The sequence below is a fragment of the Cynocephalus volans genome, chromosome 3 (assembly GCF_027409185.1).
Source record: "Cynocephalus volans isolate mCynVol1 chromosome 3, mCynVol1.pri, whole genome shotgun sequence".
Classification (NCBI taxonomy): domain Eukaryota; kingdom Metazoa; phylum Chordata; class Mammalia; order Dermoptera; family Cynocephalidae; genus Cynocephalus; species Cynocephalus volans.
The window spans coordinates 67,122,891-67,142,195 of NC_084462.1; the positions used below are offsets into that span (position 1 = coordinate 67,122,891).

The following is a 19,305-nucleotide window of genomic DNA, read 5'->3' on the forward strand; positions in this document are numbered from 1 at the left end:
TGGTATTGTCAGTTTATTAAATTTTAGCAGTTCTAGTGGGTGTGTAGTAGTATTCCACTGTTGTTTTAATTTGCATTTCTCTTATAATTAATGGTGCTAAGCATCTTTTCATGTGCTTATTGCCCACTCATATCTCTTTTTTGGTGTAGTGTCTGTCCAAATCTTCCACCCACCTTTTATTGTGTCATCTTATTACTGAGTTGTAAAAGTTTTATATATTCTGGATGCAAACTCAGATATTTGAATGACGGGTATTCTCTCCAAGTCTATGGCTCACCTTTTCATTTTATTGGTGTTTTTCAAAAAGTAGAAGTTTTAAATTTTGATGAAGTTCAATTTATCAATTTTTAAATTTTATGATCTGTGCTTTCTTTTACCCTAAGAGGTCCTTGCCTATCCCAAGATCATGAAGATTTTTCCCTGTCTTTTCTTCTACAAGTGTTATAGTTGTGGCTCTTGCATTTAGGTCTGTTTTTACATATGGTGTAAAATAAGGTTAAGGTTCTTTTTCTTTCTCACATGGATATCCAATTATTCCCACACCTTCTGTTAAAAAGAAAATGTTCTCCCCACTGAACTATCTTAGTACCTATGTCAAAAATCATTTGGTGATACACATATGAATCCATTTCTGGACTCTGCAGTTCCACTGATCTATTAACATCTACCTTTACACCAATACCACAACGTCTCAATTACTATAGCTTTATAAGAAGTCATGAAATTAGGTAGTGTAGGTCCTCTAGCTTTTTAAAAAAATTTTTTGTCTATTCTAGTTCTTTTGCTTTTCATATAAACTTAGCATCAGCCTATCAATTTCCACAAGAAAAGCCTACTGGGATTTTACTTGTTATTGCACTGGAAAGAACTGTCACATCTTAATAATATGGTGGCTTCCCATCATGGTATCTCCATTTAAGTCTTTTTAAATTTGTCTCAGCAATGATTTTCTAGTTTTTAGTGCACAGACCTTGCACATATTTTGCAAGCCTATTCCTAACTACTTCATATTTTTTAATCCTGCTGTAAGTGGCATTATTTTAATTCCAATGTCCAACTGCTTACTGTTAGTATATGGAAATACAACTGTTTCTGTATACTGACTTTGTATCTTGTGACCTTGCTAAACTCACTAATAGTTTTAGTAGCCCTTTTGTATATTCCTCATAATTTTCTACCTCAGTAACAGTATGCACGTATAGTGCTCAGATAATGATTCTAAATATCATTTTTCATAAAAGAAACCAGGGTCCTTTGGAGAAATGGCTGATGCCAAGGCTGAGGCTAGAAAAATACCAGATAAGCCCAGAACATCTTACTACTGTGTCAAAAATGAAGAAAGTTCTCAAAGAAAGATGGGAGATGTCAAATGGACACAGGAACCAGTTATAAAGATACACCTACTTGCCACTTCTCTCTCTATGGAGGCAAAAGAAAGTTCTTCCTTATTATAGAATGCTAATAAACTTAGGAGAAATATGGAATTGGAAAGTCACAGTTGGGAAAACACCATAGTAATAACTGTTAATTAGAGATGCTGACTTCTGGTCAAGATGGTGGGATAGACAGTCCCCAGCAACTCTCTCTCCCACAAATCAACTAATTTACAACTATTAAAAAGCAACAACAGCCAGGCTGGGGCCACTAGAACTCAGAAGAAGAGGAGGAGAGACCTATGGAGTGCATGAAGGCCAAAGAAGCCACAATGAGAGAAAGAAAAAACCTCTCCAACCATTTCAAGCCCTGGCTGCTTCCAGGCTGGAGCTGCTGAGCACACAGAGCAGGAGCAGGAGCCAGCAAAAGCCAGAGCTGTACCCTTCTGATGAAGTTGCATGGAGGCAGCAGGGGAGAAGAGGGCCTTGGTGGCCCCCAAGCCAGCAAGACCTCTAATAGGGTTCCTGTGGACCCACATAGGAGCAAGGAGCCAAAACTGAAAGAAGGAGCCACTCAGAGGCTGGTGAGTCATTGCAAATATAGCCCGTCCCATGGGAAGTGTTTGCAGCACGGGTGGTAGGGGATATGGGCCCAGCAGGAGAACACTGGGACACAGCAAGGACAGCTGATCTGCCCCGCAATCAGCATAGGGCCACTCAGAGGAGACTGGTCAGGAATATAGAATTGCATTGGGTACAGTTTGATGAAAAGACTCAGGCCCAGACCAGTGTTTCTACACAACCCAGGCACATTGGATTTCACTAAACCCAGAAGTCCTATAAAGTCAACCATTAAAACTTGAGCTGCACAAAAAGCTTTCCCCAGGGAATCAACAGCAAAGCAGCAATTTAGCTTAACCACAGAGCTCAAGTACTGGTCCCCACAGGAAGTTACCCCACTTTAGAAGTAAGCAAAGGACAACAAATTAGTTCCAGTGCAGAGTTTAAGTGGTGGGAACAGCAAATAATACAACACAGAACTGAAAGAAAAAACAGTACCCACAACCAGAGACAAAGTTTGATATTAACTAGAAAAAGTCTCATTTCACCAAAGAACACCTATAACACCTAGAAGGACTGGAAGTACCCTGGGCTACCAAGCTAGAAATGGGGGACAACCAGGCACGCCACCAGCACCACAGGGCCTGCCTGAGGTCCTGAGGCATGGATCTGGGACTGGACCCCCTCCAACAACCAGGCACACCACTGTTGCCACCACCAACTAGGTAAGGAGCATGCCAAAAACATCACCTCCATGTGGGTGGCCCACCACAGCCACCACAATAACCACGGCTGCCGCAAAAGCTGCTAAACACCACAACCACCATGCAGATGGTTTGCCAGCCATTGGAGGGTATTGACACAAGGAAAGTCACCAGCGGAGACCAAAGAAAAGAAGAGGATGTCTCTCTCCACAAAGCTCATTCCAGACTGACAGAAGAAGTATCTGCTGTACGATAATATTGGGGGACCTGAACACACCTTTCAGCATTGGACAGATCATCTAAGCAACAAATCAACAGAGTAACCATTACTCTTTCAGAAGGAGAGAAGAAATCTAGGGTAATTAGACAGGGGAGAGGGAAGGAGAGAAGAAATCTAGGGTAATTAGACGGGGGAGGGGGAAGGAAGAGGGGGATAGGGAAAGATTGGACAAGGGACATAAAGAATAAGTACGATTTATAACAATATATATGCTGATCAAATCAATATTACTAGCATATGTCAACATTGAACCCCCAAAATATATATAATCAACTATGATTCAATAAAAATTTAAAAAGGAAGAAAGAAAGAAAAAGAAACACTCCCAGATAACATTTGGTAAGGACGTGGGAAGGGCATGACCTTCAAAGTAGTGACCCTGAGACTGACTTCTGATCAAGATGGCGGAACAGACGGTCCTCGGTGTCACTCTTTCCCACAATCAACCAATTTACGACTATTAAAAAGCAATGAACTGCCAAGCTGGATTGCTAGAGCTCAGGGAAGAGGAACAGAGACCTACGGAGCTCATGAAGGCAGAAGTCACAATGAGAGAAAAAAAAGACGTTTTGAGCCCTGGCCATTTCAAGGCTGGCCCTGCTGAGCACACGGAGCAAGAGCTGGCAAAAGCTGCAGGTGCGCCCTTTGTATGAAGTTGCAAGACCACTAACAGACCCCCAGGCCAGCAAGACCACTCACAGGATCCCATGGACCCACACAGGAACAAGGGACCACAGACAACTGAACAAAAGAGCCACTCAGAGGCTGGTGAGTCACTGCAAGGGACCAGCACATGGCCCATCCCATGGGAAGTTTTTGGAGCATGGGCAGTGGGGGAGACAGGCCCACTGAGGGAACAATGGGGCATAGCATGGACAGCTGATCTGCCCTCCACACACAGGCACACTCAATGGAGACTGGTCAGGAATACAGAACTGCAGGGGGTGCAGTTTGCTGAAAAGACACAGGCCCTGACCAGAATATCCACACAACCTAGGTGTAACGGATCTTACAAGACCTGGAAGTGCTAACAAGGTAAACAATTAAAACCTGAGCTGCACAAAAAGCCTTCCCCAGAGAATCAGCAGCAAAGCAGCAATTTAGCTCAACCACAAGGCTCAAATGCTAGTTCTCACAAAAGTTCCCCCATTTTAGAGGTAAAGGACAAAAAATTAGTTACAGTGCAGAGTTTAAGTGGTGGGAACAGTAAATAATCCAACACAGAACTGAAAGAAAAACAAAAAATCCACAGATTCGGAGACAAAATTCTGATATTAACCAGTAAAAGTATATCACCATCAAAGAACACCCCAAAAATCTAGAAGGACCGGAAGCCTCCATGGGGGGAAGGCTGAGGGCCTCAGCCACACCCCCCTGATGTCCGCATCCAGCCCAGTGACGACCACCAGGCCACTGCTGGAAGCGCCCCAGCCCCCGAGCCAGGGCAGTGGGGGGCCGAGGGCCTCAGCCATTACCCCCTAAAGACCACATCTAGCCAAGCAACAACTGAGCTGCTGCTGGAAGCCCCCTGGGCTCCCCTTCTGGAATGACAGGGGTGGCAAGGGCCTCAACCACATCCCCCCCTTCCTCCCACTGTATCCTCCTCCTCCTTCCCCACTCCCCTTCCTCTCAACCGCTCTGCAACAACATCTTAGAATGTAAAATAATAATAATAAATACATTTTTTTTTTTAAAAAAGAGATGCTAAAACTAGTGAGTGAAAATTTGATGAGAAAGAGGAAACTTAAAAAGACTGAAGGTACTTCTCCACAAGGTTCTTACTAATTATGAAGGAAAAAACAATAACTTGATAGTGGGGAAATGTGGCAGATACATTTTAACCAACAGATTACAGTTCATATCATTAGCAGTAGGCTATCATGTGCCTCTTTATCTGAGACACTGATAAGAAACCAACACTTCTACGCTATTCCTTTCAAAAATGCATAACCTGAATGTAACGAGGAAATATAAGACAAGTCTAAATTGAGGGGCATTTTACAAAATATAAAAGGACTGTATGTTTCAAAAATGTCAGTCATGAAACTCAAGGAAAAACTGAGGAAGTGTCCCATATCATAGAAAATTAATGAGACGTGATAACTGAGTACAAAATGTGATCCTGGGCCAGAAAACATGTCTTTCTTTTGTTAGAAAGAACATTAGTGAGAAAACTGGCAAAATATGTCTACAGATACTATCTCAATGTTAATTTTTTGATTTTGACAACTGGTTATGTTAAAAAAAATGTCATTTTTAAAAACTGCTCATTATAGTATGAATAAGTGAAGAGGCATCAAGTCTGTAACTTATGCTCAAATGGTCAGAGGAAAACATGTACAGATAAGAAGACAGAGAATAATAAAGCAAATGTGGTAAATGTTAACCTTTGGATAATCTGGGTGAAGAATATATAGGAGGTCTTTGTGCTATTTTTGTAATTCTTCTGTAAAAATAATATTATTACACAATAAAAAGTTAAAAAGAAATCACACGTGCAATTACTTCCTCTACTTAGGAAACATACCCAGATTTTCGATGGTGTAATAGCGCTGTTTATAGTCCACTTTGATGGTCTGGGCATGAGGGCTGCCAATGCCATAACCAATGGCGTAACCTCTGACCACAATGTTCTGATTCTCTGGAGGAGTCCAGCTTACTACGATGCTAGTGACAAGTGGGCGGACATGAAGAGAGCTAGGCACTTCAGGAACACGAGTTTCTGGGAAAGAAAGTCGAAAAGCAAGATGAGATCCATTTTCCCTTAGAATATTTAATCATTTTGGGGAATGGTGTTCAGCCTCCTGCCAAACTATCTGGGACTAAATTTTTCACACTGTGCCTAAGAGTTTAAAGAAAACCTATATGCATAGTGAAATACTTCATTCTAAGAAAAAAATAAAACCCAAACAAGTCTTAAATACAAGACACTGTAATATTAATTTGGAAGGGAAGACAATGATACCCAAGATCCTCAGCCCAATACAGAAAAACAAATAAATTGCTTTTTGATAAATGCCCATCCCTTTTGGTCCCACATCTCATTCCCAAATCTACCAGGTGGAATGAGAAAGGCAAAACAGCAAGCAGTTAGAAGCCTGTTGTCAACAGGTGATCAAGCATCACATTATAGCAACAGTACCAATAATTTACTCTCCCAAGTCAGAAACATGAAATTTTACATTAACAAATTGATTCAATTGGTGGGAGAGTAAGAGACTTAAAATAGTGGCAGTTTACAGTATTCTTCACACACTTTATTTCAAGGTATAAGTTACTATATTAATTTAAAAATTAGTAAACTGAGGGCTGAGCCCGTGGCGCACTTGGGAGAGTGTGGCACTGGGAGCTGCGGCGACGCTCCCGCCGCGGGTTCGGATCCTACATAGGAATGGCCGGTGCACTCACTGGCTGAGTGCCGGTCACGAAAAAGACAAAAAAAAAAAAAACAAATTAGTAAACTGAGACTTAGAATAAGAACCCAGGTCTTCTGTCTCCAAAGTCCAGCACCTGTCACTGATAAATCTACACACACCCATATCAAGTTACTCACTGAATAAACAGGCGAGAAAATGGGCAAGATATCTAGGACTAGGGGAAAAGGCAAACTGTCACTGAAATAAAGGCACAATTTATGTGGCTCAACCTTAAATTTTAGATCACCCATCCACTTAATGGCCTTGGTTAAAAACCTGACCAACAGCATCTGTACATTTTCATTTGTTCTGGTTCTGCTTAAAGGGACAGTTCTCTAAAAGCCACTGCAAGAAATCCATTCCAGGAGCTTTGCTGCATTATAGGAATGACAGCAGTACAATTCACTCAAGTTGAGAGAGTTAAGCCATAAACACCGGAAGTCTGTCGCTTCCCAGTTTGATTCATTTGACTACAGGTAGTACCTATTATGTACTAATCTTGCCAATTGTTGTTCTTACCATCTAAGTCACTTTCAAAAGTTTCAGCAGACAGCCAGTCAGTTGCTGGGCCTGTACCATTGATTGTTAGAGCAGCCACTCGGAAATTATATTCAGTCCCCCGATCAAGACCTAAGACCCAAATGACAAAAAAAGACAAGCTGAAATAAAAGCTTCAGAAAAACAAGATTAATAATCTCTCATTAAAGCAAATATCTCATCCACCAACTCAGTACATAGCTTGATAAAGTTTCAGTTAAAGTTAATTCAGAACAAGCAAAACATAAATACGGAAGAGTAGCTCCCATTTCTAAACTAAAGGCTAAAGCCCATACAATCCAAGAGGAAAACAGAAATGACTAATGCTCCCAGGAGATTACAGATTTTATTTAAGAGCTTCAAGGGACCTTAGAGATCATTTAATGCAATCCCTTCAATTTGTTACAAATAAAGCTAAAGCCAAAAGAGGCTAAGGATAATAAAAGAATTATAACAAAGGAACAAAGTCAGTTGGTCTCAAAAGACACTAAAACCCAGAAAAGAATTTAAAGATGTAACTATTAGGTTATTTCTGCTCTCTGAGCTACCCCATAACCACAGCAGAAAAATTCTAACACCAAATATGGCCTGGAAATCTATTTCTCAACAACCAATTGCCCATACATATATAGAGTAAGTGAAAGAGGAAAACAACCCAAACCTTTCTATTATGCAACTTTTTAAATTTACTACCAGCTAACATAGTACATGATTTACCAATGTATCAAAGGCAACAGAATTCACATATAAAGGTCTACCCTACAAAGCAGGGAGAGTTAATATGGTCAGTTATTCAGATATTCATGCAGACATTTTTAGAGCACTTAAATACCAGATACTATGGTAGGTCTTGCAAGGTTTATGAAAATTATCCTAACTCTCCATATCCAAATATTGGGATCTTTGGTGAGCAGCATAGTACAGAAATTCCAACCAAAGAGAGAGATATTAAGAATGTGAATAACTTGGTCAGGACACAATACAAGCCCTGGCTCAGTTAACCAATTCTGTCACATGGTGTAGGAGGAGAGATGGTAGCTTCTATTCTTCCCAGGCCCATCCTGAATCTGTTTGCCCACAAGAAAGCAAGGAGCAAGACCAAAGGAGGAGCAGAATGGCTGGGCCCAAGTCAGTTTATATTCCAGTCTCGTTTCTGCACACACTGAACCAGAAAGCGCTGGAGTGGGCTGCACACATGTTTGTAACCGTAAACAGACAACAAACCTGTACTACTAGCAAACGTGGCTCAACTAAGATTCCTGAAAGAATCCAACCAATCAGATTATCATTCCCTGCCCTTTGGGGAGAGTTAGAACACACGAGAGGGAACAAGCAAGAGAGAGGTATGTGTAAAGAGGCTAAGAGTTCTTTTCCTTCTAAGTAGCCTACAAGTTTACATACTAAAACTAAGGCACATGATACATAATATAAAGATATGGAAAAATATGTAAAGTGCAATAACAGCAATTTCTTCTGGCTAAAACTTAATCATATAATTTACTGTTCAGCACAGGATCTCGATAGTATCTCCAATTCTTGTAGTTCTCTCCTACCTACTCTGCTTTTGGGTTTCCTAGCAAAAATCATCTGAGTCAGAGCTTTTGTCCTGAGATTAAATTTGGGACCTGCCCCAGGGAAGCTGCTCATAAATATTCAGTCTGGATTGGCCAGCACAGATACATTAGGCAGAACAGGAGGGGCAGAGGATGGCCATCAGGAGCAGGGACCTAGGACAGAATGGGAGAAGGTTGGGGGTTCATGCGTTGCTCTCTGACAGAGATGCCTGCGCACTTCTATGGCACCTACCTTCCCTTGGTAATAAAGCCTTATTATATTTGGTTTTTCTGTCCCTCTCTTCTTTTCTTTTGCTGGTCCTATGAAAGATTTTTCTTTCATGGACCAAGAACCTGGATCTGCTGCCCAGTAACACTGCTACTGCACTGTCAGAGCTACAGAAAATTCACACCTGTTGGGCATAAACGTAAATATACTCAATTCATCTGTTTGCAAAACATAGATGGGCTCTGTTGAGTGACAAACCAAAGCCATTGCAGCTGAGGCAGTATACTGACCAGCACAGCACATGTGAGTTTACTCCTAGGACAGAGGTAAGTGCTAAAGCTGAAGCACACGTAGCTTAGGGGGACAGAGTCTAGGCACTGCTAAACAATAAAGGAGTGAGCAGGATGAGTTCTGCTCATACCATAGTCAATTCTACAGCCATATTAAGCATCTATGAAAATCCCTATAGAATAAGTATAGTTTAGGGACATCTGTCTTTACTCTTTGTAAGCATAGTACCAACATCCACAGGGCAAAATGCACTTAATCTGCCTCCCAAGCTCCCCCTGCAAAGGAACCTTACCCTTGCTCAGCCAACTCTACCTCCTCTACTTGAGGAAGAAAGAGATCAATTCTCTGTGGTCTATAGGATGAATCTGTATTAGATATGCATTTGGGTCCATTTTTACCAGGTATGCCACTTATTCTATCGTACGTAAAGGGAAAACTATACAAAAGGAGCTATTCCTGATAGAACTTTCTAAAATTTTATAGTGTTCACAGTAGCAAGCGTGATTATTGCACTGCTGCAGCTATTCACAAATACTGTTTCAAGGTGAGACATACACAAGTGGTGTCCGTGTTATAAAAGTCATTTTGTAGACCTGTTATCAACTAGATTGAGTGGAGTAATTTCTTTGCTTATATAGCTTTGTTTCACCTTATTTCAGATTACCAGAAAGCAATATATACATTCAAAAAAGAAAATGTGGAGAACACAGAAAAACACAAGGAAGGAAATAAAAATCAAATACTACTTCACCACTCAGAGATGGCAAAACCATTAATATAATAGTGTTTTCCATTAATTTGTATCAAGTCAGATGTAGACTGAACTATTAAAATTTTTTTGAACCATTTAAAATTTGTTTGTAAAAGTCAACAGCACAGAGCAGTCATTAGACTAGCATAATTCAATGACTGAGAAAGACACCATCTCCTAATTTTCTCTATGTGTAAAGCACCTTACCTTCAATTAGCTGAGATAGCTGTGTCCCGGTTACTAAGATCTCAGTGACATCACTCTTTCGGGAGGCCTTTCGGTAGCGAATCTTGTAGCCAGTAATCTGCCCATTTTGTGTAGCTGGAGGAGGTGGCTGCCAGTGAATCATAATACTCTGGGAAAAACAAGATTATAGGGAAAAGGAATAAATATATCAAAAGCTTGGTCCTAACTGTTTTATGTATTATTACCCTGATCTCACTGTGTAAAGAGAAGAAAAACAGGCAGCAGGATGCTCAGAGATTACAAAGTTATTTAATAATCATTCAAAAATATTTTTAATTTTAAAACCCTCAATGATCAAATGGGGAGATTATATATTTGAGCAGTACACTCTGGACCCTTGATCTCCTGGGTACTTTGCCAGAATGAAGAGGCTGGGCAGAAGTTTCAGAAAGAACATATAAGAAGGTCAGAGGCACATGTATAAGGAAGTAAACTACTGTTAGGTATAAAGATTCTTTCCCATCTCCAGTGTGGAACAGCTGAAATTAAACAATTTCTATCTCAAACTCTTCAAAAAGGGGATCATTAATTAACAGCTAGCTATTTCTTAAAGAAGAAAAGGAGTCCTATAGTATTTCTTGAAAGAATTGAATATATGAGTTGTCTATGTAGCCCAGAAGGAGCTCTGGGCCTCTGAGAGACACACATGGTCCTAAGTGCTCAGTGAACTTGACAAGGAGGGTCAGTTTGAGCAGATACAACCAATCTGACACGACTGCCTTTGACTCACATTAGGCTCATCTCACAGTACTAAGGGACCATGATTCATAAACAACTTATTTCCTTTTGCTATACCACCAAGGTTCTAGAGGTTAAGATCTGGAATGTCATGATTTACATAAAAACAGTAATTTATTTAGAGTTTTGGCATCAGAGAAAGGAAGTAAAGTTAAACAGAATTAATGTGTTTATTTCTAAGCTCAGCTTTACTGGCAAGCATTGTAATATCTATGTCGTCTTATTTCTCTGCTTGATTATGATTGTTTTCAGTTCAAATTTATATGGTTTAGTATTTTTAAAAGCAAATAGTTATTACAATATTGGCTTTCATTTATTTTGATGCTTTCCCGCAGAATCTCTCTCCCTATAAACCCCTCTGAGGCTCAAAAGTATACCAGTAAAAATGAACAGTGGCATTATAAAGTTTTACCTTTGAATTTCTCACTTCTAAGGACAGATTCTGGGGAGCAGCACTGGGAACTAGACAGAAAAAACAAATAAATTTTTTTTTAATCACCCACATATCACCCATCACATGATAGTTCTTGGCTGCACTTTACACAAATGCACATCTCAAACCTGATTAGGCAATCAGGTCTAAATCCAGCTGCAAATGCCTTCATGTTGACAGTACTATGTGGAAGAGGTGTGGTCATGTTTGATTCATTTTTTGTAACAAGACACTTTCATATGAGACCTTAGTCAGGTAGAACCTTTGGGATATCAGATATTCATTTCAAGAATGTACAGTGACTCTGAACTCTTCTAGACTCTAAACTTTTCTAGACCTCAGATATATTCTGAACCTTAAATGTATTCTTTTGAACATTCTTGGCAACATGTCTTGGGGAAGAGCCACATGTTTTCTGGAAGCAAGTCTAATGAATATGGCAAGTGACTGAACTGGGTAATGACATTATGGATCAAAATGAGTTGTACATAAATCAGTGAGCTTGGCTTTCTTGTGGGATTCCTAAACTGGTTTTGAAGGCAGTTCCCAAGTATAGTGAAGAGATTTTTAAGCAATGCAGGCTTCAGTAAAGTGAACCATCTGGCTTTCCGAGGCAACTCTGTATCAGGAGACACTCACTCAGATGTGAGGAGTTTGGGACTGTTGGTTAAACAAACAGTTGCATAACTTTAGTTTCTCACATAGTAGAACATAATACAGTGGTACCTCAAAGTTTATGGCCCACACACCCTCCAACATCTCCCTTTGTAGTGATGATAGCAAGCAAAGAAAACTTAAGTAGACCTTAATGAGGTCTACTTCTCTCCATTCATAAAACGCTATCTCTAGCCCTTCTCTTCTAATCCACCCATGGAAACTTCTCTCTTCCCTTTGCTAACATTTGGTGAACCAGGTATAACTAAGTACCCACTGTACTAAAGCTTCTGGGAAGACAGAATGTGTCTTGCTCATTGTTCTAACTTGCACCTCACAAAGTGCCTCAGCCTCATCCCAGAGATTCAGGTGCAGAGGGTCTGGAGTAGAACCTAAGCACCTGTGTTTTGAAAAAAGCACATGAATGATTCCAATTATCTCCATATTAAGAACTGACTTAGTTGCAGAGACACGCAACACAGTTGTCACTGCTGTCTTAATCATCATCCTCCTAGCTAAGATTTGCTCCACGCTTACTACATGGCAGTTACTTAATCCTTAAAACATCTCACAAAGGAGTTTCTATTATTATTTTCATTTTATAGATAAGAAAGCTATAGATGAGGTTCAGAGCAGTTAACCTGCCCAAAGTATTTGTTTCAGCTGGCATAAGAACCAAGCTCTGCCTTAGTCCAAAGTGCTGCCCTTACCACCATGCTAAGACATTCAGTTCCCATAGGTACTGTGATCAATAGGCCAATCCACTTAATGAAGTTAAAATTTGGCTCATGTGTAAATTTAAAAGCCTACATTAAGCATTTTCCCCTCAAATTTTCCCCCAAATTTTGACCAACTGGCTTTGCAGCTGCCTAGCTAAATTATAGTTTATGTTTGTTTCTTTTTCCCAACTTTTTACCCTGAAAAATGTCAAGGCCACAGAAAAGAAGAGCAAGAACAGTACAATGAACACTATATATGCTTTTCCTAGTTTCACCAGTTACTAATATTCTATATCATCTGTTTTAATTCTCTCACTATATATGCATACATACACAGATTTACCTATCTACATGGTAATTTGAATTATCTGAGAGATGGCTGTAGCCATCATGATACTTCACTCCTGAACACTTCAGTATGCATCACCATGAATCTTCTAAGAACAAGGACATTCTCCAATAAAACTTCAATGCAATTATCACATTCAGAAAATTTAATCTTAACACAAACATATTATTTAATATACCTAATAACATATCTAACGTTTAATATTGCCTAATACTATATGTACTTATCTAACATTAAAAAAGATAGTGTCCTTTATGGCTGTTTTTAACTCCAAATCCAGGATACAAAGATCATATGTGTTTTATTTTATTATATGTATCTTTACTCTTCTTTAATCTAGATTCTAGAACGATTCCACAACCTTTTTTTTTTTTTTTTTTTTTTTTTTGTCTTTCATAAGACTAACATATTTTAAGAACCTAGGTCAGGTTTAAAAATTAAAAAAAAAAATTTACTGTCAATTTGTGTATGTCTGGTTGTTTCATCATGATTAGATTCAAGTTAAATATTTTTGGCAAGGACACAACAGAAGTGAGATTGTGTCCTTCTCCATTCATCACATCAGGAGGCACATGATGTCAGTCTGTTCCTTTACTGGTGATGTTAAGTTTGACCATTTGCTTAAGGGTGTTAAACTAAAATTTCTAAAGCATACATGTTTATATACTTAAGGGCCACATATACACACCTTTTTTAAAAAACACATTTTTATAAAACACTGGATTTAGCTGAGTTTCATATACCCTTACTAGGTGCAATGAACTCTGATGTTTGCTGTTCTATTTTTAAAATATATTTTTTAAAATGCCGGTCTTGACCTAGTTAATCTATTTGGCAAGCTGTCGTTTGAAAAACCCTACTCTTTGTCATAAGTATATAACTTAGTTTAGAAATTCAATCACAGGTGAGAAACGAAACTGTCAAAAAATACTGAGAAATTAAAAAGACCAATTTGGTATGCAAATATGACTGCTAAACAGAGCAAAGCTAGACTTCCAACAGCCGTGGAATGGTCTGTGTTATGAACAAGCAATAGTATTTACTTACACAAAAGCCTCTGCTAAAAATACAAACACTAAATCTTTCAGGACCAGGTACTACACATTCTATGCTTTCTCACTGAATCTTTACAGCAACCCAATGAAGTTGGTATTATCTACATTTTACATGTAAGGAAACATGCTCAGAAATGTTAAGTGACTTGACCAAAGTCACACTACTAGAAAGGGGTAGAACTGAGATTTGAAAATCTTCTTGACATCAAAGCATATAATCTTACTACTATACCTGGTGCACTAGGGGCACTGTGCATAGTATTTTATACCAAAGGAAGAAAGACTCACCATCTGACAATGTTCGAACAGCAACATCTTGTGTGGAGACTCCAGGACCATGTTTATTGTATGCCACCACTCGGAAACTATAATCTGTATATTTTTTCAATCCATTAATGGTGTAGGAGTGACTTGAAACATCAACATCCTTGAATAAAATAAAACATCGTATATGTATACAACTCAAGTCAAAAGAAATGCTCCAAATAATTAACTATACAAATTCCATATTCTATATTATAAAGTTTTTTATCCCTTTTACTGAATGTTATTTAACAGTGAAAGCAAATTAATCATAAACAGTGACAATTTACTTAGAAATACTGCTTGATGTTTAATGACCCTTACTGGTAAAAACTACAGAATAAACCTTGGTACAAAGAAACAGAATCTGTCAACTTTTCATTTCCTATACATCTTTTTTTTTTTTCCCCTCAGACTTCCAGTCAAGCAACTACTGAGTCTAGGGAATATATTTCAATTCTATTATTGTAATCAATAGTTTGAAAAACAGCTTCATTTTATACCTGTTCTTTATCAGTCCCTTTTTCCATGTAGTATAATTTGTAATTCTGAATTTCCCCATTGCCAGACAATGGTGTTTCCCATGTGACAGTGATGGAGGTAGGTGAAGTTGCATATGCTCTGATGTTAGGCGCTGGGCCAGGGAGCTGAACTAGAAAGAAAATTTCAAGAAAGCAAAATATAAATGCAATTTACTGCACTCCTCAATAACCATTCTTGGTAATACTGTCATATTGGCCACATTTTAAAAACAATAAAAGCTAAGAAATAATTGATTTGATTGAAGTGGTTTTAGGATAATATATAAACACATTTTCCTTTTTTATGACTCAAATCAAAACCAGAAATTATCTGTGTAGTATCTCCAATTTATTCAAAATAAGAAAAAAACATACACTGCAGAACTATACTGGTGTTTTACAAAATCCTAGTTTTGCAGTGGGACTATGCAGCACATAAAAGCAACCACTACAAAAAGAGATCCTTCTTTTGCCAGACACTGTGCTAGGCGCTAGGGATACAGTCCACAAAGAACTCACAATCTAGTAGGGAAGTCAGACATATAAATAGTTTTACATAATGTCATAAGTCATAATAGATTTAGGTAATGGCTGTAATGAAAATAGAAAGAAAGTACACAATTCTGCTTCAGGAGGGGTTGGGCAGAGAAGGGAAGGATGACTGGTGAAGTCTTCTAGGAGTCAAGAAGAATGAATAGTTTTCTCAGATACCAAGAGGAAAACTATTGTAGTCAACGGATCAATAGGGACACTGTATGCAAAGACAGGGTTATGTGGTTCAGCTTGGTTGAAACCAAGAATGAATGTGGGAGAGATAATGTTGACAAGAACGATGAACCAAAATAGTGAAGAATCTCTAATGTCCTGCTATGGAGTTTTGGGTTTTCTCTAGCAGATGTTACGCAATGAGTGAACAATTATGAGCAGAAGCAAGACATGATCAGAGCTGTGTGTAGAAAGGACCTGTGAAAACTTGCATGGAAGAAAAACAGTAGAGGAATAAGATGTGGTAAAGGAATAACAGTCCAATTTAAAAATAGTTACCATTTACTAAATGCTTAGTTAGGCATTAAGTCAAGCATTAAGAAGAGCTTTACATGTATTTTCTCATTTAGTTTTTGCACCAAACCAAATGAGATAGATGCTATTATCATCTCCTTTATTGATGAATTTTAAGGTTAAGAACCTTTTCTAAGTGATGGGATAGTTAGGAGTTGAGCACTTTGATTCTAACACATGGCTTTAACTCCTACAACAGCTCATACACCTACCTTTTTACCATCTTCTTTTTGTCTGACGGACAGATTCCAGTCTCAATTTACACACAAATCCTGGGTAATTGCCTATGCCTACACTTTGGTAGACATTCTATATTTGAAAATAATTTCTCTGGCACTAGTGTTTCTTTAACAGACATTCACTAGATTTAAGAGCTGGGAAGGAGGGAAAAAAAACTAACAAAATGTAAAACAAACTGGCTTTTATGAATAATAGCACCAGAGCTTAAGATTAGTTTTGATACCAAAGTAGAGAAACTTGAATATGGTTACTCTAACAGTTGTTGGCTTTATGTAGTCATGAATCACGTTATTCACTTAATGTTAAGAGCATATTTTGTGCAGCCTGACAGGTGGGATTTGTCACACTTCTGCTGCTATGGAAAACTTTCCTCTAACTTATTAAAGGGGAAGGAAAACAAAACAGTCCCTAAATTCTCTTGAAATCATTTTCAATATATTCATTGGCTAAGTGTAGGCAAATATAATCCTTAAAAAGGCGCTAATGAATTCTTTCATTTCAGCTGTACAGTGGCATAATAAATAGAAAAAATTTTAAGTTAGTGAAGCTAAATATGTAAAATATTTTCCAAGGGCTGACTCCAACTTTTATGCCTCCCCCACACAAGCTGAATACCTCCAGATGAAATGCAAATCTCTCTCGACTAACTGCTTCTCTCTTGCCAAAACATGTTATTGTCTCTTCTTCCCTAAAATATCCTCACCAGAACCTGATGCACCTTCCACCTATATTCTCATTTAACTACTTTCTTTTAACAAAACTGTATGAACAAATGACTGTGCTGCCTACTTTCCTTATGATGATAGCACATCACATTATTATCTGTCTACCTGTCTGTCTCTGGTACAGACTGTAAGCTCCTTGTGGGCAGAAGTCAAGTCTTGCTCATCTTTACATCTTGACTGCCTAACGCAGTGACTGGCACATGACAGGCACTCGATGCATCTATTCTTCTTCCAGCTTTTCTTTCATCTCTAAATGTGACAATGATCCTCCTAACCCAGTGGTTCTCAACAATTTGACTCCCAAGCTCTGAAATGACAATGAAAGCTACAGATTTTTTCCATGGAAAATGCGGACAGATGTTTTCATGTAGTTTCAGAAGGTTCACACACCCCGGATAGAAGACTTGCACTGGATTAAATCCAGTGATCTTTTCCCTCATTTTCATCACAACTCACTTTGCACATGCAGTTTGATCCTATTTCTAGGATGTGGGTCATGCAGCTTTTTTCCCCAAGAATGCTTGCTCTAAAAATGCTTCAGGCCAACCTCAGGTCTCATTTTTTTCCTAGGATCCTGCCTTGACTTACCTATTTTTTTTTTTTTACAGTATTTTTTCCATGTTCTGTATCCCAATATTTCTCATGTATGATATCTGCACATGAAAGCTAATGGAATTGAGCTTGTAACCTAATGGAGTATTCCTGCTTTTGTCTGAACACACATAACTGTGAAATTCAACACCTGCCCCTCTAACGAGAACACATTCTTCCTTAGATCAACCCCCTGACTCTCTGATGGCCCCCTTGTTCCTGGCTGGGTTTGATTCCCAATCCTCAGTCTCCATCACTGAAATGATCAATGGCCTCCTATCTTGACTGCTCATTCTTAAGGCGAGAAGTCCTATCTTGTTCATCCTGTATCTCCAGTACCTTGCTTAGTATCTTAGTATCTTAAAATAAATAAAAATGATTTGCTACAACATTAGAAAGTGAAGTTCCATGGCTTCTTGACTTTACTTATTCTAGTAAAGTCCTTGAATTATTTCCATACTTTCACTGGTAAATTCATTTAATATTTTTAGTTCCCTGGTCAGTAGCTTCCGCAAATGTATCTCACATGCTCCCTACTTGAAGCAAACTCTTTATTATTGGAAGTTTGTTAACACAGAAAAACTAGTGTAGTTAATAGTAAAAGTAGACTGGAAAATGCTCTGAGGAAAAACAGTGGCTTCTGTTAAAAGAAGACAAAAGTACAGAAGAAAGCATCAAGTGGAAAAAGTATTATGATTTGATTCCTTCCTATAATTTCAGGCCTATAGTTTACAACCAAAACTTAAGATATACAAGACATTTATAATATAAATCAACCTGACACTCATCTCAATCACAGAAAATCTTAGAAATGTAATTAGAAGGACCACTATTTAGCATGAAAGACTGCAGGTCCTAAATAAAGCCTCAAAGAGATTTTAAAGAGTGTGGTATGTACAAAGATAGGGAGATGAGGTGACAACAATTTTTAAATACCTCCTTCATGTGCAAGGCACAACATTAGACTCTGGGAAGTAAAAGGATAATAAAGGCTCTGTCTTTGCCATAAAATAAGCAAGATGTATTCATAATAACTGAAGGAAGAAAGTGAAAATGTATCTTAAAATTGTGGAGACACAACATTAGATAGGATCAGAGGAAAGATTCTAGAAGGCATCTGACCTAAATCTTAAAGGATCAGTAAAATATAAATATGTGGAAAAGTATCAGCAGAATTATACTGTCTTACTTAATTTTGTTTCTAATTCATAAGGACCTTGAAGGTAAGAAACTGTTATCTTCTACTCCCCTAGGGTGTGCAAAGCTAAACATAAGGTAGACCTTCATATGTCCACCTCCAGAAGGGGCTAACAGATAGGTGACAGACTTACCCTCAGGCTGTGTTTCAACTCGTAGTGGAGCTGAACTCTCTCCGGAGCCATGCTTATTTTGAGCCATAACTTTAAAGATGTACACAGTTGCTGGCATTAGGTTTTGAATGGTTACCTGCATCTCTCCTGGGCGACTGGTGTTCTCAACACGTTCCCTTTGGACAAAGAAGGATTTGGGAAAAAAATAGCATGAATTATAAATATTTCTAGAATGTACAGTCCACATCAAAATCTAACAATTTAAGTCAAATTAACTCTCAAAAAATGAAATTGGGAGGCTAGCAGAGTGCACAGTAGAATATGGAGACTGGCAAAAGGTCAAGGTCATACATTTGTGACAAGTTGCTAATATTATTGCTTAAACGTTACTGATGCAGCTGACCATAATCACAATATTTCAGAGAAGACACAGGGCTCTTCTTACTGCCATTGGAAGGGGCAGGTGGTCATCAACTTTGTATGCTTTAGAAATCATTAAGTTTTAAGAAGTGATTCTCAGAGAAATCAATAGGAGGTGGTTATAGGTCTGACCTAATTTTCACAGGAAATATCAAGGAATGCTGTGTATATTTTGGATAAGACACTCTCAATTAAAAAAAAAAAAGCTAGAGGTTATGACTTTTTAAATTGGAAACTAACATATTAA

General features: G+C 38.4%; 1 protein-coding gene across 7 annotated transcripts in view; it reads right to left on the reverse strand.

Moving 5' to 3' along the window:
* The window catches only part of NEO1 (neogenin 1), a 236,349-nt gene that overhangs the window by 36,572 nt on the left and 180,472 nt on the right, over positions 1 to 19,305 (reverse strand). For all 7 annotated transcript variants that reach the window (XM_063088928.1, XM_063088925.1, XM_063088927.1 and 4 more), the window contains 7 exons: positions 18,660 to 18,814; positions 14,696 to 14,844; positions 14,178 to 14,316; positions 11,092 to 11,141; positions 9,903 to 10,050; positions 6,854 to 6,964; positions 5,446 to 5,640 (listed from right to left, as the gene is read on the reverse strand). In XM_063088928.1, coding sequence (XP_062944998.1) covers positions 5,446 to 5,640; positions 6,854 to 6,964; positions 9,903 to 10,050; positions 11,092 to 11,141; positions 14,178 to 14,316; positions 14,696 to 14,844; positions 18,660 to 18,814 — 947 coding nt within the window. The remainder of the gene's footprint in view (positions 1 to 5,445; positions 5,641 to 6,853; positions 6,965 to 9,902; positions 10,051 to 11,091; positions 11,142 to 14,177; positions 14,317 to 14,695; positions 14,845 to 18,659; positions 18,815 to 19,305) is intronic.